At 40.5% G+C, this 23,733-nt stretch overlaps 1 protein-coding gene and 1 non-coding gene across 4 annotated transcripts; both read left to right on the forward strand.

The window, feature by feature from the left end:
* The first annotated feature begins 1,846 nt into the window (after positions 1 to 1,846).
* Positions 1,847 to 21,865, forward strand: SPATA5L1 (spermatogenesis associated 5 like 1). Of its 3 annotated transcripts, none has more exons than XM_053593466.1 (8): positions 1,851 to 4,232; positions 5,789 to 5,974; positions 11,175 to 11,333; positions 14,478 to 14,585; positions 14,981 to 15,173; positions 17,196 to 17,326; positions 18,612 to 18,737; positions 20,157 to 21,865. In XM_053593466.1, exons 1-8 carry the CDS (start codon positions 3,138 to 3,140, stop codon positions 20,328 to 20,330), a joined length of 2,172 nt encoding a protein of 723 aa, XP_053449441.1. In that variant the 5' UTR covers positions 1,851 to 3,137; the 3' UTR covers positions 20,331 to 21,865. The 3 variants fall into 3 exon arrangements, 2 of the variants coding, with proteins under 2 accessions (XP_053449441.1, XP_053449440.1); XM_053593465.1 differs by having other exon boundaries at positions 1,852 to 4,232; positions 14,478 to 14,687; XR_008380583.1 differs by lacking the exon at positions 20,157 to 21,865 and having other exon boundaries at positions 1,847 to 4,232; positions 14,478 to 14,687; positions 14,981 to 15,204; positions 18,612 to 18,736.
* Positions 21,361 to 21,524, forward strand: LOC128589494 (U1 spliceosomal RNA). The gene has a single exon (XR_008381060.1). It is a non-coding gene; the product is annotated as a U1 spliceosomal RNA (small nuclear RNA).
* Positions 21,866 to 23,733: the final 1,868 nt, after the last annotated feature.

A 23,733-nucleotide genomic window follows, 5' to 3' on the forward strand; every position in this document is an offset into this window, starting at 1 on the left:
GCAGTCTTCAGGCTTAATTGATTCTGGGCTCCCTCTAGTGGTTCAACCTTTTGGTGCTTTAATTGGTGCTCTTCAATTCATAGAACTACCATTTTAGGTCAGAATAAAAGCAAATAAACAAAATCACACAACTGTCATCAGAAGCATTTTCTACAAGGAGAATATTATCATTTAATGGTATGATAAAAGTAGATGTTCAGATGGCTAAAAGAATATAGTGTGGCAAACACAGGAATGGATTTTACTGACTGAAAATGATAGTTATAGTTTTGCTCAGACTGGGTGGATAAGAGCCGAAGGCCCAGTAATAGAATTCCTCACTGTGGGGTGGCGCCTGTGGCTCAGTCAGTAAGGTGCTAGCCCCATATACCGAGGGTGGCGGGTTCAAACCCGGCCCCGGCCAAACTGCAACCAAAAAATAGCCAGGCGTTGTGGCGGGCGCCTATAGTCCCAGCTACTCGGGAGGCTGAGGCAAGAGAATGGCTTAAGCCCCGGAGTTGGAGGTTGCTGTGAGCTGTGTGATGCCACGGCACTCTACCGAGGGCCATAAAGTGAGACTCTGTCTCTACAAAAAAAAAAAAAAAAAAAAAGAATTCCTAATTGCTTTTATTTGTGAACTAAGGTGAAGACTAGACCTGTTAGGGGGAGGGTGAAATGAATATTTCCTGATATACGAATCCTACAAGGTCAGAGGATTCTAGTTTGGCCTTTTATAAAATCGACCTCAACCCAAAGCAACAAGTAGTTTCTTTCACATTATATTCCTAACATCATAGCCTCTGCCTCTGTTTTAAACCTGTGGAGAAAACTGTAAGATTGATTTAATTTTATGTGCCTCTCTCTGTTTGTTCTGGTTTTGCCCCTTGGCTTTAACTTCCACATGACCATACTCAAAATACAAGGAAAACTCTTACATTCACTCCATTAAACCTTCATTTCTTGACCAGTTTTGCGCTGTAGATACATATACATACATTTATTAACTCTGCCTTTTACCTATTTAAGACGGTTATCACATCCTCATTAAGTCTTCTTTCCTTTTCTTAGATCCTCAAAGGGGGTCTTGGAACTGGAATAAAAGGAAGTTCATGAGGTACATAATTAGATTTTCATCATTATGGTAGGTCTCATGTACTGAAATATATTTAACATACAATATTATATTATTGATGCTGAAGGCACAAAAATCATGTATAATCATCACCCTAAAAAAGGCGAATAATTTGATAGGCATTTTATTCACACCTTCAGGTGTCAGTAAACATAATGGCTTTTGGGCGGCGCCTGTGGCTCAAGGAGTAGGGCGCTGGTCCCATATGCCAGAGGTGGCGGGTTCAAACCCAGCCCTGGCCAAAAAAAAAAAAACAAAAAAAAAAAAAAAAAAACATAATGGCTTTTGTATTTCAGAAAATGCAAAGTTTCTTGAAAAATCTGAAGGGCAAAGAAAACAAAAGCCAATGAGATTAACTGGAAGAAGAAAATAGGAAGTAGTGGATGACTTCCTTTCCAGGACTTCCTCCTGTTAATTTCGATTCCTAAGTTATTGCAGCACTAGAGCTGGAGAAGTACAGCAGAGACTAGATAAGTTACTGTGGAGTCATGAAATCTGTGAAATTTGGATAGAATGAGACCAAGAATTGGCATTGTTCTTAAGATCCCAGATCTGAGAGCACTTTCTATTGAGAGGACACTGCAATATAGTCTATAATTGAATATTTGCATAGACAGAAAAAAAATCTCCCAGCAACTTAAGCACTTTATTTGAAATATCAGTTTTGTTATCTTACCTATTCAGGTTACAGTGAAGATGGGAAAAATAGAGGTAGAAAGATGTGAGTAGAATAAAACAGGAAGATTTTCTTGCCTGAATATCTGTAGTTTTTTTTTGTTGTTGTTGCAGTTTTTGGCCTGGGCTAGGTTTGAACCCACCACCTCCAGCATATAAGAATGGTGCCTTACGCCTTTGAGCCACAGGTGCCACCCTACCTGTAGTTCTTTTTAATGAGAACTAAAAGGAACAGGGCATGTATACTAGTTGCTAAAGAAGAGGCATTCCCTGTGGAGAAGGGAAAGGTGGAAAGCAGGTGGAAAAATAAGAACAGACAATTGTCTTAGTAATGTAGACAGGTGTCACCTCTAATACAGGGTTTAGTACTGCTGTGCCCCAAGTAAACAGTAAGCACTTATTGTATGAATAGAAATATTAGTGATTAAGTTGTTACCAATTAGTAAATGATTAAACCGAGAATCAGAACAAATGTACCACTGGTGAGCTACAAATACATTAGCCTAGTTTTCCTTCTTTTCCCTCGCCAAGGCATTTTAAATGCCACACTGAACGTTTCCAGAGAAAAGGCCTCACAAACAGGTTGGAACCGCGGGTATTAAATGTGCCAAGGCTGTATTCTCAGGTACCTACGACATCTGCACCCGGACAGTCGTAGTTTCTACATAAAACAGCAAAGTCGGGAAGGAGGGAAGAGGGTGGGGCCTTGGTGTGTGGCACACCTTTTGGGGGCAAGACACTATTGTAAGAGGGACTTCACCTAACAAATGCAGTCAGTGTAACCTGGTTTCTTGTACCCTCAATGAATCCTCAACAATAAAAAAAAAAAAAAGCAGAGTCTCTAGGTCCTTCATGAAGTAGCAACGAAAATAATTTTATGGTTGGGGGTCACCACAACATGAGGAACTGTAAGGGTCGCGGCATTAGGAAGGTTGAGAACCACTGCGATGATATTACAACAGCAGCAGTGGTTATGTTCCAGGGCTAAATCCAGGAAAACAGTGAGCAATGCCGGTGACTAGCAAAGTACATGTAAACGCCAAGGTACATGCATGACTTAGTGACGTTAGCTTACGCCGCGTCCCAGACACTTGTAACTAAGGCCATCTTCATAAAGCTCTGCAACGGGCCACTCGATTTCAGCAACGCAGACTCCGAATAGGTTACGAGCGCTCCAGCGTCGTCTTTCTAATTGGTCCTTTCTGCCTCCGCTCAGCCTCTAGCAACCGAGAATTTTTTTTTTCTGGCGCATGCGCACCACCTGCTTCCGGCCCGGGAACTACGTGTTCCGTTCTTTCTCGCCCGAGTATACTTCCTGTCCCATTTTCCGCGGCCTGGTTTTCTGTGTGCAATGGCTCCCGACTCCGGTCCCTTGCCCGAAGGTCCGCTCTTGAAGTTGCTACCCTTGGACGCTAGAGACCGGGGTACCCAGCGCTGCCGCGTGGGCCCGGCCGCCCTCCGCGCCTTGGGCGCGCACTTGGGCTCGGCGGTGAAGATCTCGCTGCCCGACGGTGGTTCCTGCCTCTGCACTGCCTGGCCTCGGCGGGACGGAGCGGACGGCTTTGTGCAGCTGGATCCTCAGTGCGCGAGCCCCGGGGTAGCTGTGGGGGCGCCGGAGTCTCGGGGGAGTCTTAGCCTAAGCCGCCTCCTCCTGGTACCCTGCCCGCCCCTGCGGCGCCTCACGGTGTGGCCAGTGTTGCGAGAGCGGGTGGGGGCGTCCGGTGCCCCGAACCCAGCCGTGGTACTGGAGACGGCGCAGGAGCTGCTGAGGAACCGGCCGATCTCCCTAGGCCACGTGGTGGCCGCTCCGCCGGGCACTCCTGGCCCGGTGACCGCCCTTCACATAGTCGGCGGATCGCCCAACCCTGATCCTGCCGGACTGGTCACTCCTCGCACCCGCATCGACCTTTGCGGGGAGGCTCCGTCGGAAGCTCATCCGCTGCCCAAGGTGCCTCTGGGGGGTCTTTCGGAGGCTGCAGATTCGCTGCGGGAGCTCCTCTGCCTGCCACTCCGCTATCCCCGCACCCTGGCCACGCTAGGGCTAGCGGTGCCCCGCGGGGTGCTCCTGGCCGGCCCCCCCGGAGTAGGCAAGACCCAGCTGGTGCGGGCGGTGGCACAGGAGGCGGGCGCGAAGCTGCTGGCAGTAAGTGCTGCGGTTCTGCAGGGCTCTCGGCCTGGGGAGACCGAGGAGAACGTGCGACGGGTCTTCCAGCGTGCCCAGGAGCTGGCTAGTTGCGGGCCCAGCCTTCTCTTCCTGGACGAGGTGGACGCCTTATGTCCCCGGCGGGGCGGTGCACACCGAGCCCCTGAGAGTCGCGTGGTGGCGCAGGTGTTGACGCTGCTGGATGGCATCAGTGGGGACCGCGAGGTAGTGGTTGTGGGAGCCACCAACAGGCCTGACGCACTAGATCCAGCGATGCGCAGACCCGGGAGATTTGACCGAGAGGTAAGTGGGCCTAGAGGTTAGTCCCCATGTCCCTGGAAGGGCGGTCTCTCTCGCCCTGGTTGGCTGCTCCAAGTCGTTTGCCTCTTTGGGAGTCCAGGAGGCTGGAGTAGGGCTTTTTGTAATGCAGAGAACACATTGTCTGCACGCTTACCGGTGTGAACCAGTGCCTGTTTTTGTTTGTTTGTTTGTTTTGTCTTTCGTTTTTTTTTTTTTGCCCGGTGTCATATTGTTCTGGCCATTAGAGATTAGTGGTTTTGTGCAGGTCCTGAAGATGTGTATTACGATCAGTAATGCTAATTCTTAAGAGAAATAGTTTGGCTACAAGCATCTTAAACTCATCGATTTGGAATGAAAATTTAAAGTAAAAGGGTAGCTTCAAGAAGTGTGTTGAAATAAAAGGGCAGAAGGCAGGAAAGAACTAAATCAAAGCAGGATTTATTCATTCCTTGTCGAGACACCACCATCCAATTCCACAATTGCTCCCTGAGTTGCTAGGAAGGTTGAGTATTCAAAGCTGTCCTGTTTTGTAAGCTTTGATCCTAAAATGATTCTTTTTTTTTTTCACCACCCCCCCACCCCACCCAGCCTATTTATTTATTTAATATTTTTCTTCTGCGGTTTTTGACTGGGGCCGCGTCTGAACCCGCCACCTCTGGTATATGGGGCCGGTGCCCTGATCCTAAATTGATTCTTGTTTTCTATTCTAAGAATAGTTGGAAATTTAGTGAGTACATAATATTTGGATTTTGTGGTAGGATTCTAAAGAGAGATGATAATTGGATAATCCATCAGGACTTAGATGGATTTCTTCCTTGCACTATTGTGTCTACTGAATAAGCTCCTTAAAGGTAGGGACCTAGACTCTCAGGTTTACAATTCTATTCCTGGCTCTGAGAACTTTGTAGATTACTTTTTTTTTTTTTTTTTTTTTGAGACAGAGTCTCTCTTTATCGCCCTTGGTAGAGTGTCGTGGTGGTCACAGCTCATAGCAACTTCCAACTCCCAGGCTTAGGCGATTCCCTTGCCTCAGCCTCCTGGGTAGCTGGGACTACAGGTGCCCACCACAACGTCCAGCTACCTTTTTGTTGCAATTTGGCCGCGGCTGGGTTTGAACCCACCACCCTCGGTATATGGGGCTGGTGCCCTACCCACTGAGCCCTAGATTCTTAAAAATAACAAAAATTTGTTAAATAAGATACAATTTTTATTTATTTATTTATTTATTTATTTATTTTGAGATAGAGCCTCAAGCTGACATCATAGCCCACAGCAACCTCCTCGGTGGAGTGCCATGGCATCATAGCCCACAGCAACCTCCAGCTCCTGGGCTCAAGTGATTCTCTTGCCTCTGCCTCCCTAGTAGCTGGGACTACAGGTGCCCGCCATAATGCTGGCTATTTTTTGGTTGCAGCCATCATTGTTGTTTGGCAACCTGGGCTGGATTCGAACCTGCCAGCTCAGGTGTGTGTGGCTGGTGCCTTAGCCGCTTGAGTCACAGGCGCCGAGCCTATAAATTTTGTTTTTAAACTGTACTTTTCTTTTGGCTTTGCATGTAGGTTGTTATCGGAACTCCCACACTTAAACAAAGAAAGGCTATTCTGCAAGTGATTACTTCAAAGATGCCCATCTCCAGTGGTGTTGATTTGGGCCTTCTTGCAGAAATGACAGTTGGCTATGTCGGTGCTGACCTGACAGCGCTCTGTAGGGAGGCTGCCATGCATGCTCTCCTTTATAGTGAGAAGGTAAGTATTAATTTATGAATTAATAATGTTAGTCTCTTTAACATTATTTTTGTTTTATTTTATTTCCCCATTAATTGTGGAGTTAAAAAAGTGGTAAGTACATTTTCTTGAAACATTTGATGTCTTTCACAGCTGTTAATATTTTACATCCGACTCTGTAAATTGTATATGGCTGAAGGTCAGTAGTCCTCCAGATCTGTTGACTGAATTTTCCCCTACTCATAGTAACTCTGTAGTCCTGAAGGCCAGAGCAGCCAAGAAAGACAGTATAGCCCCAGAAGAATCAAACACTTTTTTTAACTTTAATTTTTTTTATTTTGAAGCAACTTCAGACTTAGAAGCTACAAAAACAGTACAAAGAATTTCTGTATACCCTTCACCCAGATTCTCCAAATGTATCATTTTGCCACTTATGCTTTATTATTCTCTATTTATGTACATATATTTACATATGTAAATATTTTATGAAATATTTGATAACATACTACAGACATGAAGCCCCATTATCCTTGGAAAACTTAAGTATATGTAGTTCCTAGAAACAAGGACTTTAACCTAGTATAATGGTTAAACTGAGGAAATTAATACCAACACAATATTTTTACTTAATCTACATAGCCCTTAATCTAGAACCATGTTTCAGTCTTTTATATTTTTAGGAGTATAGGTCACTTATTCGGTAGACTATTCCTCAGTTTTTAATTTGACTAATGTTTCCTCCTGGTTCAATTCAAATTTTGTACTTTTGGAAGGAATATCGCAGAAATGGTCCTGTGCTTTTCTCATTGCATCTGTGAGGTAGCATGTGATACCTCTTTGTCCTATCACTGGTAAAGTTAACTTTCATGTCTTGGATAAGGTGGTTTCTGCGAGATTTCTCCATTGCCATGATATAATTTCTCCCTTTGTTTTTAATAAGCATCTTGTGGGGAAAATAAACTTTATAATCCAAGAGAAGATTGGGCACCTGAAATTTTATTTAAATTGTCTTCAATATTGGGGTTTATAAATCATGACTACCTTTCTTAACAATATTTAAGATATTAACCTAAATGTAATACTTTTTAGCACCATTGATTGGAAAATCCAGTCACTGTACATAATAATCCTGAATCTATAAATCATTTCAGAAAAAAACTAATTTCAGCAAGTTGAATATTCTGGGATAAAATTTTCAATCTGATTCTGACATCAAAAGTGTTGCTTGATCTTAAATTACAGAAGGGTGATTTATTATCCTAAATTTTGAAAAACCTTTATACTTAGATAATTTATACCCTCTTCACTTCCTTTTCCTTTATTATTACTCTTACACTGAAGGTGGAGAGGAGTTACATGATCTAAATCTTTATCTTGTGTATTTAGAACCAAAACTGCTTAAAGTTTTAAGTCCCACGTGTAAAGGTGAGAGAATATGTGTCTTCTGAGGGAAGGATGAGCGTGCCAGGGGGAGGGAAGGGAGGTTTACATTTAGGATATCCTCTGCTTTGAAGTTCCAGGTCTTGCTTAGGTGGACCAGTCAGCTGCTGTCATCCTAGGGGAGCCCACTGCTACTTCAGAAGGGGCCTGCCCTGGTGTAGTTACCACAGGTGATGGCTGAGTTCAGAAACAACCCAGGGGAAGTGGAAGGAAGAAGGGACAGAGACATCTGGGAAGGTACTGGCTCCATCTTTTTTTACTTTCCCCTATCAGGAAGCTTGAGCTGCTGCAGCCACCATTTATGCCAGAGCAGACTTAAAATATTAAAGTCTGTTAAACTTTTTGTGACATATTCCTATTAAAGAATTAGGAATGTTTAACATACACATACACACGTGGAGGGGAAAGAATTTGTATGTCCGAAAGGATTATGAGAATCAAGTGAAAGAATGTGCAAACAAGTGATCTTGAACTAGAAATGGGATTTTTGAATATTAGTTGGTATACATAAAAATTAATTAGTATTTGGGTACTTAACCTCTGCCAGGCAATGAAAAATTATTTTAAAAAATTGCATACTAGGGTGGTGCCTTTGGCTCAGTGAGTAGGGCGCTGGCCCCATATACTGAGGGTGGTGGGTTCGAACCCAGCCCTGGCTAAACTGCAACAAAAAAATAGCAGGGCATTGTGGCAGGTGCCTGTAATCCCATCTACTCAGGAGGCTGAGGCAAGGCAATCGCCTAAGCCCAAGAGCTGGAGGTTGCTGTGAGCTGTGACACCATGGCACTCTACCGAGGGCAACAAAGTGAGACTGTCTCTAAAATAATAATAATAATAATAATTACATAATACTGTTCTTTGTGAAAAACTAAAGAAAATTATGAAGAAAGTAATAATTTTCTGAAACTTCATTTCCCATAGATTACAATGTTAACATTTGGGGGGGAATGCTATTCAGAATAGCTCCATACATACATATCCACTTATACAATTTTACATAAGTGGGATGAAATAGTTTATCATTGAAAATGGAAATTTGTGGACAACTATATGTTCAGAATTTGATATGAGGGCAAATACTTTAATAAATACAGATGATACAAATAGAAATGTAAGGACTTTTTAACAAAAAATTTGCTTCAAGGAAATTGCAAAGTATCTTCAAAATGTAATCTTAAAGATGACCTTTCTAAGCATGACAAAGAACCAAGTAACCAAAAAGGAAATTACTTGCTAATTTGATGATTCGGGGATGACAAAACAATACTGAAAATAAGGTCAAGATAGAAAAAATATTTCTAAATCATTAAGACCAACACAACAATCCAAGAGATGGGTTATGAGATATGAACAGGTAGTTGACAGTTAAAAGAATACCAATAAATATGAGAGATCTTTAACCTTAATTTATTTTAAAATTAGTGTCTTTCAGGTTAGGCATGGTGGGTTGTGCTTACAAACCTAGCACTCTGGGAGACTGAGGTAGGAGGATTACTTGAGCTCAGGTAGCACTTCGAGATCAGCAAGAGCAAGATCCCATCTCTACTAGAAATAGAAAAATTAGCCAGGTGTGGTGGTATGCACCTGCATTCCTAGATAGATACTCAGAAGATTGAGGCAAGAGGATTGCTTGAGTCTTGGAGTTTGAGATTGCTGTGAGCTAGGCTGAGGCCGTGGCACTGTAGCCCAGGTGACAGAGTGAGACTCTTGTCTCAAAAAACAAAAACAAAAACAAAAAACTGTCTTTCACGGGTTTTAAAAACTGTTTATTTTTATTTTTTTCCTAATTGCTTTATTTGAGTAGTAGTAATGCTTAATTTTTAAAAAGTATATTGGCATTTTGTTTTATGATTTTTTTAAGTTTTAAAATATTAAACTTACAGAAAAATTTTAAGATACAAAGAACTTTCACTAAACTGTTTATTCAAAATCATTAATTTTTAACATTTTGCCAAATCTATCATTTTCTGTCCCCCCTACCCCCAATGTATATGTGCACATATTTATTTTGGACCATTTGAGAATGGGTTGCATATATCATGATTCTTTATCCCTTAACATTTTAATGTCTATTTTCTAAGAACAAGGAGGTTCCCATATGTAACTACGGTATGGTCATATTTAGGAACTTTAACATTGATACAAAATGTTCATGTGAAACTTGGTAAACGGTCTGTGAAGCTAGTGAAGGATGCCCCATGATCATATCAATGTACACAGCTATGATTTAATTAAAAAAAGTGTTCTAAAATCTACAATTCATAATTCTCATTTTGGTTATTGTCCCAATCTTTTTTTTTTTTTTTTTTGTAGAGACAGAGTCTCACTGTACCGCCCTTGGTAGAGTGCCGTGGCGTCACACGGCTCACAGCAACCTCTAAGTCCTGGGCTTACGCGATTCTCTTGCCTCAGCCTCCCGAGCAGCTGGGACTACAGGCGCCCGCCACAACGCCCGGCTATTTTTTGGTTGCAGTTTGGCCGGGGCTGGGTTTGAACCTGCCACCCTCGGTATATGGGGCCGGCGCCCTACTCACTGAGCCACAGGCGCCGCCCTATTGTCCCAATCTTTTTAGCATTTTTTTTTTCTCTCTAGTATAGGCTCTAATCCAGGATAATGGATTGCATTTAGTTTTTAGTCTCTTTAAATCTTGAATGCATTTTTTGTCTGAGACATTTGACATTTTCATAACTGAATGCAAGTCATTTTCAGGTTATAAGTCCTCATTGGGAATACTATATCAGCAACATTGTATCCTTAAGAGTGTCACATGTGGAGGCACAGATGTCCACCAGCACCCCACTGATGATGCTAATTTTGATCAGTCATCATATCAAGGCAGTGTCCAGTTTCTCCATTATGTAGCTCCTGTTTTTCCCTTTGCCACTAATAACAAATCTGTGGGGAGATATTTTGAGATATCCTGCTCCTCAATAAACTTTTACTTAACCTTGATGTAGCATGTAGTTCTTGCCCAAAACAGCCTTTTCTGTGATGGTTGCAAAAGTGATATTTTAATTTCATCATTTTCTCTACCTTACTCTGAATTGAAGAAATTATCACAATAGTGAATACTATTTCTTCGTGTCACAGTGGCAGAAATTTAAGAGTTTGGTAATAGCCAGTATTGAGGAGGTATGGGGAAAACGGCAGTTTCATGTTACTGGACAGGAATAAGTTGATGCAGCTTCCTTTGAGGACAATTTGGTTAATAGCTGTCAAATTTTTACATGTGCATACTCTTAAACCTAATAATTCTACTTTGAGAAAATAATTACATATAATACTTGAACACAAACACAAGGACTTTCAGTTGCAGCATTGTTTTTAATTTTAGACAAAAGACTGGAAATGACCTAATGCTTGTTAGAAAGATGTAGTTATGGTACATTTATTTAGTGCAATCATCAAAAAGAGAGACATAGAACTATTATTAGTTGACATGAAAAGATTTCTAAGAGACATGAAAAAAATAAGTGCAGATAAATATAGTATGGACTCATTTTGTATATCTTTTTAAAAGGATATACATATGTTATTGCCAGAAAATGTACTGGAAGAATACCCAAGAAACTGTTGACATCTGAGGATGAATACTAGTGGGAGTTGGTGGGGACACAGTATTTTTTGTACTATATACGTAAATCTATTTTATAATGATAAGATAGATTTACAAATTCAAAATAGGATTTTGTTTTTACAAAAGTAATTTTGCTTACGTGCCACGATAAAGACCCACCTAATTTTTTGTTTGATTTTGCTTTTTTGGATATGTTTCTTCAGAATCAGGACAACCCTGTGATTGATGAAACAGACTTCCTTGAAGCTTTTAAAAAGATTCAACCCTCATCATTTCGAAGTGTCATTGGATTGACAGACATCAAGCCTGTTGGGTGGGAGCAGATTGGTGGCCTTGACGATATAAAACTGAAGTTAAAACAGGTAAAACAGATAATCTGCTTACGCTAGTAGAAAATTACAGGTTAACAGCCTGTGTATTTATGATGAAAACATACTGCACTGAAACTGCTTTTGCTGCTGTCACTAGCAAGTCTCATGTCTAAATCCAGTGATCACTACCCAGTCCTTAAGTGGACTTTGATAGATAATCAAAATTTTTTCATACTTTCCCTTTGTGTTTTGCTTTAAAGATTTTATAATTTAAAACAGAGGTCAACAGATTTTGTGTAAACAGCCAAATAGTAAATATTTGAAGCTTAATGGGCCGTACAGTCTGTTGCAACTGCTCAGCTCTGTCATTGAGTGCAAGGTGGCTATAGACAATACATAAATGAGTAATTGTACTTGGATAAAATTTTACTTAGGGCATTGAAATCATATCATTTTCTTTTGTTGCAGTTTGGCCAGGGCTGGGTTTGAACCCGCCACCCTCAGCATATGGGGCCAGCATCCTACTCACTGAGCCACAGGCGCCGCCCGAAATCATATCATTTTCACATGTCAGAAAGTATTTTGGGTGGCGCCTATGGCTCAGTGGGTAGGATGCTGGCCCCATATACCAAGGGTGACGGGTTCGAACCCAGCCCCAGCCAACTAAAACAGCAGTGGCAACTGCAACAAAAAAATCCAGGCGTTGTGGTGGGCGCCTGTAGTCCCAGCAACTTGGGAGGCTGAGGCAACAGAATCGCCCTAACCCAAGAGCTGGAGGTTGCTGTGAGCTGTGACGCCATGGCACTCTACCGAGGGTGACAAAATGAGACTCTGTCTCTAAAAAAATATATATTATTTTGATAGTTTTTCAGGTATTTAAAAGGTGAAAACCATCTTTACTTTGTGGGCTTTGCACATACAGGGGCATACCTTGGTTGTTTGCCCTGCATCTCTGACACAGAAGACAGTAAATGGGCCCAGGACAGGGCCTGGTAAAAGTACAGTCAGGGCGAACTGTCAGTGTGGCCCAGGTGGTTACTTAGTACTGGTTTTCGTCATGGAAGTTGAGGGGTGTACTCTTCACATCCCCTCACCTGCTTTGCAGTTTGATAAATTGATTTTGCTAATTCACCTACGTGTGACCTGCCCTAAGGAATTAGGTTTCATGAGTATCAATTACAATTTATTCATCTTAACTAGGAGCTTTATCTCCAGTGAATCGTGGAATCCTGAGTCAATGGATAAGAGCACATATGATCTACACTAATATTTTTTATGCGTTGTCTCATTTAATCTTTACAAGATGTGTAAGGAAATTAGCCACACCTTTTTGTCAGAAACACTCGGTTTCCTTAGCTTTGAGATATTAAACCCTCCTGCCTCTCTCCTCTCCCCTCCCAGAGTCTCCTGGAAGTCCTCTTTTTACAACCTCTGTTCATGATCTTTTTTTTTTTTTTTTATTGTTGGGGATTCATTGAGGGTACAATAAGCCAGTTACACTGATTGCAATTGTTAGGTGTTCATGATCTTCTTAATGTGAGGGGCTTCACCTGTCCCTCTGAAAATTGTTGATTCAAAAATCAATTATCGGATGGCACCGTGGCTCAGTGGGGAGGGCACCAGCCCCATATACCGAGGGTGGCGGGTTCAAACCTGGCCCCAGCCAAACTGCAACAAAGAAAATAGCCGGGCGTTGTGGCAGGCGCCTGTAGTCTCAGCTACTCGGGAGGCTGAGGCAAGAGAATGGCCGAAGCCCAGGAGTTGGAGGTTGCTGTTAGCAGTATGACGCCATGGCACTCTACCCAGGACAATAAAGTGAGACTCTGTCTCTACAAAAGAAAACAAAAAAAATCTGTTTATCTAGAGTAGACTTTTCTCCTGATCATAAGAAGTACTTAGCTGGCTGCCTACTGGATAGCCCCACGGATCTCAAACTCAGCAAACCCCCCCAGTTAGATTCCCTACCTCAGTGAATGCAGCCAGCCACCCCCATCCCCTAAGTCGAAAGGTTTCAGCATATCTGTATGTGTTCCTTCTCCTTGTAATACCCTTTTCAGGGCTGGTTGTCAGTTTACCAGCTATTCTTTCTAACTAAAATGAGTAGCTTAAGTACAGGGAGGGGTCTTGTCCTATTTTTATAGGGAAATAGTTAAGAGCTGGTGTCTTTAGTTACATTGCCTGGGGTCAGTCTTGGTTCTGTCAGCAATAAGACCTGGGCAAGTTATTCAACATTATAAACCCAAGTTTCTGTGTCTGTAAAAGGGTGATTATAAAACCATTTACCTGGCTCGGTGCGTGGCTCAAGCAGCAAAGGCACCAGGCACATATGCCTGAGCTGGTGGGTTGGAATCCAGCCCGGCCCACCAAACAACAATGAGGGCTGCAACCAAAAAAAAATAGCCAGCTGGGGTGCTGTGGCTGGCACCTGTAGTCATAGTTACTTGGGAGGCCGAGGCAGGAGAATTGGTTGAGCCCAAGAGTTTGAGGTTGTTGTGAGCTGTGATGTCACCGTACTCTACCCAGGGTGACAGCTTGAGACTCTGTCTCAAAAAAATAAAATGAAATAAAATAAATAAAGGTAACGAAGATTCATTCAGTATTCACTTAACATTTATTGAGTGCCTGCTTTAGGCAGGTGTCATTCTATTTACTGGGGATTTAGAGGTGAATTTTGGTTACATTCTAGCAGAGCACAATGACAAACTGAACATGGAAAAATAAGAAAAGTGAATTAACAAGTGTTGTGAAGTATAGGCAATAGTGTAGAGAGCAACTAGAATGAGGGGTTCTACTTTAACCAAGTCCTCTCCAAGGAAATGACATTTGAGCTGAGACCTGAATGACAGCCACATAAAAATCTTGGGGGGATGTTCTGACAGAGAGAAAAGGCCCTGAGATGGAAACCAACTAGGTATTTGGGAGATAGGTTGTATCTTCTTGTAAGCTGTGGTGAGGAAGGAGTTTGGATTTGGATCTTACTCTAGTTGTAATGGGAAATCATGTAAGAGCTTTCAGTGGGAAGTGATGTGAGCTGACATAGGTTATATATAAGGTCTCTGGCTGTTGTGTGGTGAATGTACTACATTTCTAGCTCATAACAAATGCCAGAGCATTGTTGAATGAAAAATTAATTTACTGAATTATTTAATGTTTTACTGTTATACTAAGGTAACTTTTTTTTTTGTTTACTTACAGAGCATTGAGTGGCCTCTTAAATACCCTTGTGAATTTGCTAGAATGGGCCTGACACAGCCAAAGGGAATTCTCCTCCTTGGGCCCCCTGGATGTGCTAAAACCACTCTGGTGAGGGCCCTGGCCACAAACTGTCATTGTTCTTTCATTTCAGTGAGTGGAGCTGATCTCTTTTCACCTTTTGTTGGAGATTCAGAAAAAGTCTTGTCTCAGGTTTGTTTCTTTCTCCGTGTGTCTAAGTTTACTTTCGAATTTTTATTTTATGTCTTATGGATAACCCTTGTTTTAAAAAATATTACTAGCCTTTTTCCTAATTATAAAAGTTATATATGTTTATTATAGAAAATTTAGGAAATACAAGTATAAATAAGAAGTCTTCTCTACTGTGTTAACATTTGGGTGAATTTCCATCTTAATTTATATTTTAAAAGTTATAAATAGTAATGCAGAGAACATTCATATGACAGATGTATTACGTACAGCTTAATATTTTTTTTCCTAACAAGGTATTTCGACAAGCAAGAGCAAATACTCCAGCAATTGTGTTTTTGGATGAAATTGATTCTATCTTGGGAGCTCGGTCAATCATCAAAACAGGATGTGATGTTCAAGAGAGAGTTCTTTCTGTTCTCCTCAATGAATTAGATGGTGTTGGACTGAAGACAATAGAGAGAAGAGGAAGTAAATCAAATCAACAGGGTAAATACCAGGAGCTGAAAAAAATGAAGAGGTATTTATTAGCCAGAATGCACCAAAAATCCATGCCACCATTAAATAGAATGTGTATGTGCTGTAGCTTTATCTTATGCTGAAGTCATCTCACAGATTTATATAATTTCAGTTTGACTCTGTTGGGACTTTTACAAAGCTAGTTAAACTGGTCATTTGGGTGGGACAGGTGAGGTAAATTCTATAATAAATTATCTTAGATATATATGAGTGTGAATTGTATTTTGCCTAAGAATGAGAACTATGGCCAGATGTGGTGGCTCTCTTGTGCATTCCTAGCACTCTGGGAGACTAGTGGTTTGAGACTAGCCTGAGCAACATAGTGAGACCTATAAAAGATAGAAAAATTAGCTGGGCGTGGTGGTGCATGCTGGTAGTCCTGGCTGCTTAGGAGGCTGAGGCAGGAGGATCACTTGAGCCCATGAGTTCGAGGATTCTGTGAGCTTTGATGATGCCACTACACTCTACTCCAGTGGTTCTCAACCTTCCTAAGGCCATGGCCCTTTAATAAAGTTCCTGTGGGTCAAGGCCCACAGGTTGAGAACTACTGCTCTACTCTGTCTTAAAAAAAAAGAACATGGGTTCGGTGCCTGTGGCTCAAGTGGCTAAGGCACCAGCCACATAAACCTGAGCTGGTGGGTTCGAATCCATCCCGGGCCTGCCAAACAACAATGATGGCTGCAATCAAAAAAATAGCCAGGTATTGTGGCAGGCACCCAAGCTACGTGGGAGGCCAGTGATGGCTGCAATCAAAAAAATAGCCAGGTATTGTGGCGGGCACCCAAGCTACTTGGGAGGGGGAGGCAGGAGAATCGCTTGAGCCCAGGAGTTGGAGGTTGCTGTGAGCTGTGATGCTACGGCACTCTACCCAGGGCAACAGGTTGAGGCTCTGTCTCAAAAAAAAAAAAAAAGGGGGAAAATGCATTTTTACTTATTGCTACTGGAAAAGGGAATTTATTCTTCATTTCTCTATCTTGAAGAACCATTGTTCAGACCTTTCTAAAAATTTTTATCTAAAACCAAGATAATTATTTCCCATAACTATAATAGCTGAAAACTTTTAATGTTCTGGAGGAATGGGTTTCTTTGATTTTAATGATGCTAAAATGACCTTTGGAAGTCTTCTTCCTCTCATTTCTAAATCTTTTCTCCAGATAGAGTTTGATATCCTTATGATATCCTTGGTAAATTTTCCTTTTCTTTTATTCTTCTCTTCTTGTTTCTCAGTTTTAAAATTCTTACACAGAAGAGAATCTTACAGCTCCTTAGGAACATATGTACTGTAATTGAATTAGAAGGGGCCCACGGGGTTATTTAATCAAATCATCTCATAATGTAGGAATTACTTCTACAGTATCTAGCAGGTGTTCACACAGCTTCTGTGAAAATATTTGCAAATAGAGAGAACTTACCATTTTGAGGGATTATGTCACTGGAGAACTGCTCTGATGAGTCAGTTCAACAAATGATTTTGAATGTTTAGTATGTGTGAGGCTTGGCTCTCTCTGCTTTTAGACATTTCTTTATCCAGGATTTTCATACCTGTAACTTAAACTAATTGTCATTATTTATGTCTCTGGAAAGAAAAATAAAAAAGTAAAGTAAACCTCTCCTTTTTAGTGATATGTTTGCCAAGACTTCTCATAGCTGTACATGTCTGCCTCTTAGTCATATGCTTCTGTCATTTCAAGTAGTTCATTTAATTTGTAATCATTCACTGTAATCACTAAATGATTACAGAGACAGGCATTCTCTGCTATGACGTAAAGCTTTTCGTTCGCTCTTGCATGGGAAATGGCTCTTCACCATGCACACACAGTAGTTCTTTGAGTAGTGATTTCTTTCATACCAAGAAGGTGGTCTGGAAAGGGGATGTAAGCATTCTGGTCCTAAAAGAAGGATATCCTTATTTAAAAACAAATGGACGTTCTGCTTTATAACTTTTAAAAAAAATTAATAACTTATTGACAATACTTTGTTGTTTTTCCTCAGAGATGCAAGAATTTTTCAGTCTAAATGTCATGATTGTTGCAGCAACAAATAGACCTGAGGTGTTAGATGATGCCTTGTTACGACCTGGAAGACTAGATAAGATTATCTATATTCCACCTCCAGACCAAAAGGTAATCGTTGTACACACCTACTATGTGTGAGCATTCCTGAAGATACATCAATGTCTGTGCTCTAAGGAGCTTAGCAGAATTGACTTTCAAACGTAATATAGGTATACGTGGTGTCCCACTCACATTGGGTTCTACAGCCTTCTTGTGGTCCTTCATAAAATAATTTTGATCTGCTTTTGTTAAACAGTCTGGCTCTGTTTTCAGAGAAACATAAGCCTAAAGGGTAAAGTAGTTACCTTTTTTTTCTTTTGAGATAGGGTCTCCTGTCATCAAGGCTGGAGTGTAGTGGCATAATCAAAGCTCAGTGCAACATCAAACTCCCTCACTCCTCAGCCTCTCAAACGACTAGGGTTAGTGGTGTGAGTTATTTTGCTCTTGTGGCACACTAGAATACTATGTCTCTTGAGTCTTCTCAGTATTACCTTGCCACTACAATGGGTGAATCCTAAAGTGTTAAAAGGGGCTAAAAGGGTTTTGGAGATTATTGTACAGTAGAGAATTTAGAGATTACAGAGATTATGGAATGTGTTCACAATCAGTCCATCAGTAAATCAGTAAATGCCCTTAAAATCTAGAGTTACTGACAGGGAGTGGTGAAAGACACAGGATGAATTTTTTCCTTCTTTGAGCTTTATCAAATTTTGAAGGGATTGAAAATAAATTTCAGTACCTATTATACTTTAATTTTACCAGATAATTTATATATTTGCTTTGTAAACCATATGTAACAGCACTGTTTGTACCCAAAAGAGAGATTGATTTTCACTCTTAAAGAGCTCTATTTACACTTGGATTTTTTTTTTGAGACACAGTATTACTCTGTTGCTGAGGCTAGCAGCAACTTCAAACTCCTGGCCTCAAGCAGTCCTCCTCCCTCAGCCTCCCAAGTAGCTGGGACTATGGTAAACACACCACAAAATAGCTATTTTTTTTTCTATTTTTAGTAGAGATGGGATCTCACTCTTGTTCAAGCTGGTCTTGAACTCCTGAGCTCAAGCTATCCTGGTGCCTCAGCCTCCCAGAGTGCTAGGATTACAGACCTAAGCCACTATACCTGGCTCTTTTTAAAATTAATTACAAAACTATTGAAGTTTTTCATGATGTCATTATTTTTTACCATATAAGCCATTGGTGACTTAGTCTTTCTAACCCCATAGAAACCAGAAGTTAATTGTTTGTTTCTCTTATACTTTGTATTGTAACAGAAAAATATCATTGTATATTTTTGTATACATTGTATATTATTGTATAATGTATAAATACATTATTTTTTATTTTGTTCCAGGGCAGGCTTTCTATTTTAAAAGTCTACACAAAAAACATGCCAATAGGGCCTGATGTCTCCTTAGAAAACCTAGCAGAAGAAACTTGTTTTTTTTCTGGAGCTGATCTTAGAAACCTCTGCAAAGAAGTAAGTTAATTAGTAAAGATGTCTGTGGTTCAAAACATTTCTTGATCGATTCAAATCTTGATTCACTCGGCAGTATTTACTAGAAGACTTCTATGTGTGACTGTTTCACACATTTCGATGAGGGGGTAGAGACAAATCATAATACTGAATTGGCAGTTGAAAAGGCGTAGTGAGTTGGGGAAGTTTAAGGTGCTGTGGAGCACTTGGGAAAGATGCCAGTCCAACTTCATGTGTCAGAGAAAGCTTTCTGAGAGAGGGGATGTGTAAACTGAAATTGGAAGGATGATTAGGAAGATAGCTAAGATAGGGAAGGGGGAATGTTTGAGGCAGAGGAAATGTGCCAAGGATTAGCAGTAAGAGATGGTGTGACATTACTGAGTCTTAAAGTAGAGAATGGCAAGAAATAAAGCTGAAGGAAATGGGTGGTGTTCAGAAAACACAGGTTCTTGTAAAGGCACAATAAGATGTTTTGAGGGCAAAAGAAGGCATTGTGGGTTTTTCTATTTCCATAAACTTTTACTAAATATAACATCCAGAAAAATGAACAGATCATAAGAATACAGTTCCTTTTTTTTCTACCCCAAGTTGTGATGTTAAAGATACAGTTTCTTGAATTAACATAAAATGTTCATGCTATGTATAATCACCATGTCAAGAAATAGAACATTATCAACACCCCAGAATATTCCTTTGTGTCTTTTCCCAACTGCTGTTCCCTGCATCCTTCCAAAAGGGACCCACTCTTCCTGATGTCTAACATGGAATATTAATTTTGCCTGCTCTTGAATTTTATATAAATGGAACCGTATGGTATATATTTTTCTGTCTGCTTCTTTAACTTAAGAAGAAATTCAGCCATGAGTTTATATGTAGCCGTAGTTTCCATCACTCTATAATATTGTACTATATGAATATTCTATGTTTATCCATTCTTTTATTTTTGAACATTTGTGTTTGTACTTTTTGCCTGTTAAGAATTATGCTGCTGTGAGCAATGTTGTGCATGTCTGTCTGTTTATGTGTGTTATTTATGTCTATTATCTGTATATGGCTATGAGAAAATTCTTGGGGTCATAGAGTGTGTATGTGTTTGATCTTTTCCTTTATGATCAGTGCTCAATAAAAGTGCTGAGGTCAAGAAGCTACGCTTTCATCTTTAAAATGTATGCGTTTGTAATGTATATATTCTGCAGCTTGCTGTTGCTTGTTTTCCAATTAAAGCTAGAAGGTAATATTAAAGAAATTAAGGTTTACTAAGTGGATTTTTAATCATTTAAATTTTTAACTTAATGGTTTTAGTGACGTGAGTATTGGAATCCTATAAAGTGAGGATGGTGCATTCAGATTTTAAAGTATTACCTTGTATTATAAAAATAAAAATGAAGCAAATAATTGTTTCTTATTGCTTATCTCTTATAGGCTGCCTTGCTGGCTTTGCAAGAAAATGGACTAGAAGCAACCGCAGTGACACAGGAGCACTTTCTAATGACACTTAGGACTGTAAAACCATCCTTAAGTCCCAAGGACTTGACTATATATGAAAACTTATTTAAGAAAGGATTTTCTGGGTGGCGCCTGTGGCTCAGTGAGTAGGGCGCCAGCCCCATATACCAAGGGTGGCGGGTTCAAACCCAGCCCCGGCTGAACTGCAACCAAAAAATAGCCGGGTATTGTGGCAAGCGCCTGTAATCCCAGCTGCTCGGGAGGCTGAGGCAGGAGAGTCGCGGAAGCCCAAGAGCTAGAGGTTGCTGTGAGTCCTATGACATCATGGCGTTCTACCGAAGGCGGTAAAGTGAGACTCTGTCTCTACAAAAAAAAAAAAAAGAAAGGATTTTCTGACTTAGAAAATATTTAAAAATTACTTTATACCCTTGTTCAGTTCACACTAGGTGAAATGTGAACTTGATTGTAGTTTGCAACTTAATATTTTTAGAATTTGTGTTTCCTGTAAATAAAAAAACTTGTGCCTCATAAGCTAAGTCTTATGTTATTTCTAAAAGCTATATAAAATACTGCACTAGGGCGGTGCCTGTGCCTCAGTGGGTAGGGTGTCAGCCCCATATACCATGGGGTGGCGGGTTCAAACCCTGCCCTGGCCAAACTGCAACAACAATAAAAAAAAAAGCTGGGCATTGTGGTCAGCACCTGTAGTCCCAGCTACTCAGGAGACTGAGGCAAGAGAATGGCCTAAGCCCAGAACTTGGAGGTTGCTGTGAACTGTGTGACGCCACGAGGAAGAAAGTGTGTATGTGTTGATTTTGTTTTAAGGGTAGCTGTTGTAAGTGGGTCCCTTTTGGAAGGAGGCTGCTTTTTGGTAGATATTTTTTTCAACATTGAAACTTCATACTTAAGAGAAAAGTTGTGAAAACAGTACAAAGAACCCTTACATACTCTAAGCCAGAGTCGATTTTTAACACTTTGCTACATTTGCTTTCCCTTACCCTGCCCCCCACATGAAGTATTTCCCTGAACCATTTGAGAACAGATTATGTCATGCCCATTTACCACCTTAGTACATCATTGTTTATTTCTCACCAATAAAGTTATCGAATGGCCACAGTGCAGTTACCAAATTCAGGAAATTTAACATTAATAACAGCGTTTTAACTTGGTAACAAATTCCATACTTACCTGGCAGGGGAGATACCATGATCACGAAGGTGGTTTTCCCAGGGCGAGGCTTATCCATTGCACTCCGGATGTGCTGACCCCTGCGATTTCCCCAAATGTGGGAAACTCGACTGCATAATTCGTGGTAGTGGAGGACTGCGTTTGCGCTTTCCCCTGTTTTAAAAAAAAGAAAAAGTAAAAAAAAACTTGGTAACAAATTCCATGCATTGTCCCTATAATGTCCTGTATATAATTTTTCCCAGTATAGGATGCAATGGGAAAAAATTACAATATTACTTGTCCTGTCTCTAGCCTTTTTTAACTTGAAACAGTCTTGACCCTGACATTTTTGAAAAAGATAGACCAATTATTGCGTTTGCTTTTTTGTCACGGTAGATTTTCAGGTAATGTCTCACCAATAATACACTACATAGTGGTGTGTACTCAGTTACACACTTGGAGGCACATGATGTCAGCACATTATTGGATTTTAATTTTCATCACTTGTTTATTGTCAAGTTTCTCCGCTGTGTACCTACTGTTTTTCCTTTTGTAATTAAAAGTTTTTAAGGAGATAGGTTATATGTAATTTTTTTCTTTATTATAGAAGTAATTTGGATTACTAACCTTTCTGTCCTTCATGAATGTATAGATAATTTTTTAAAACCAAATACTACAACTTGTCTTTCTAACTTGATAAATAATACCTGTAAACATCTTACTTTGCTGCTGTTCACTAGTCCAGTACCATGCTGGGACTAGTGAATGAGACACGTGGCACCAACAGGCCAGCTGGGAACACAGCAGGCAATTGTCAGTGAGTTAATTACAATGGTGAGAAGTGCTTTGAAAGTATAGAGTAGGAGGAGAGTACAGTGCATGAAATACTCTCTGAAATCAAATGTTAAAAAGCTGTTGGAAAGTTTCCCGTTTCTGACTGGAGCCAACGCTATTGGGAATAATTAAGGGAAAGATCTAATTTATAGATATAAAATATAATTCCATTACAATTATTCTAAAAAACTGACCCTTGCTTTTGAGTAATAGGAAAATACCTAGGAAACTTAACTAGAATTCTGACTTGATCTTTATTAGTTATTGATCTTATAAAACAAAGCAGCCATTACACCCTTGACATCCTAGACCTGATAAGCCCTGACTCCATCCTCTGAACCCTGACATCTAGCTGTGGACTCTTTTCTAGAAAAAATTGCTAGTTGGCAGGCTGGAAATTCAGCAACCATGTTTTTGTTGGAGGCTGAGTTGATTTGCAAATGTCTTTTTAAATTATAATTATAGTTGGCACTCTATATCTGTGAGTTCTACATTGGTGGATTCAACCAAGCCTGGTTGAAAATATTAAAAATAATATAAATAAAAGCAGTATAGCATAACAACTCTATACATAATGTTTACATTGTATTAGGTATTATTAATATAAGTAATCTAGAGATTATTTAAAGTATATAGAAGGATATATGTAGGTTATCTGCAAACACCATGCCTATCATTGTATGTCAGGGACTTGAGCATCTGTGAGCCACAGCACTCTACCAAGGGCAATAAATAAATAAATAAATAAAATACTGCACTAAAGTACTTGAGGAAGAAAGTGTGTATAGCATAACAAGCTAAGTTTCATGTTATTTCTAAAAGCTATATAAAATACTGCACAAAGGGTGGTGCCTATGGCTCAGTGGGTAAAGGCGCTGGCCCCATTTACTGAGGGTGGCGGGTTCAAACCCAGCCCCGGCCAAACTGCAACAACAACAAAAAATAGCCGGGCATTGTAGCAAGTGCCTGTAGTTCCAGCTACTCAGGAGACTGAGGCAAGAGAATCGCCTAAGCCCAAGGAGTTGAAGGTTGCTGTGAGCTGTGATGCCACAGCACTCTACCGAGGGTTAATAAGTGAGACTCGGTCTCAAAAAAAAAAAAAAAAAGTGAGGCTCTGTCTCAAAATAAAACACTGCACAAAATAACAACTAAGCTAAGTCTCATGTTATTTCTAAAAGCTATATAAAATACTGTACTAGGGCAGTGCCTGTGGCTCAGTGGGTAGGGCTTCGTATCCTTAGAAGAGGATGTCCTAGAATCAATCCCCTGAAGATACTGAGGGATGACTATAACTTCTCAACAGAACTTAGGAAGCAGCCGGGCGCTGTAGCTCATTCCTATAAATCCTAGCACTCTGGGCGGCAGAGGCAGGTGGATTGCTTGAGCTCACAAGTTCGAGAACAGCCTGAGCAAAATCGAGACCCCGTCTCTACTAAAAATAGAAAAACTGGGCAGTGCCTGTGGCTCAAAAGAGTAGGGCACCAGCCCCATATACTGGAGGTGGTGGGTTCAAACCTGGCCCTGGCCAAAAAAAAAAAAAAAAAAAAAGGAA

Source organism: Nycticebus coucang, chromosome 6, assembly GCF_027406575.1.
Source record: "Nycticebus coucang isolate mNycCou1 chromosome 6, mNycCou1.pri, whole genome shotgun sequence".
NCBI classification, from domain to species: Eukaryota; Metazoa; Chordata; class Mammalia; order Primates; family Lorisidae; genus Nycticebus; species Nycticebus coucang.

Excerpts from the sequence above, each read along its gene's own strand:
- SPATA5L1 (XM_053593465.1), top strand. The coding sequence starts at position 3,138 with ATGGCTCCCGACTCCGGTCCCTTGCCCGAAGGTCCGCTCTTGAAGTTG. Across the intron at positions 4,233-5,788 it reads CCGGGAGATTTGACCGAGAG|GTTGTTATCGGAACTCCCAC; the intron begins GTAAGTGGGCCT and ends CTTTGCATGTAG. Across the intron at positions 17,327-18,611 it reads TTCCACCTCCAGACCAAAAG|GGCAGGCTTTCTATTTTAAA; the intron begins GTAATCGTTGTA and ends ATTTTGTTCCAG.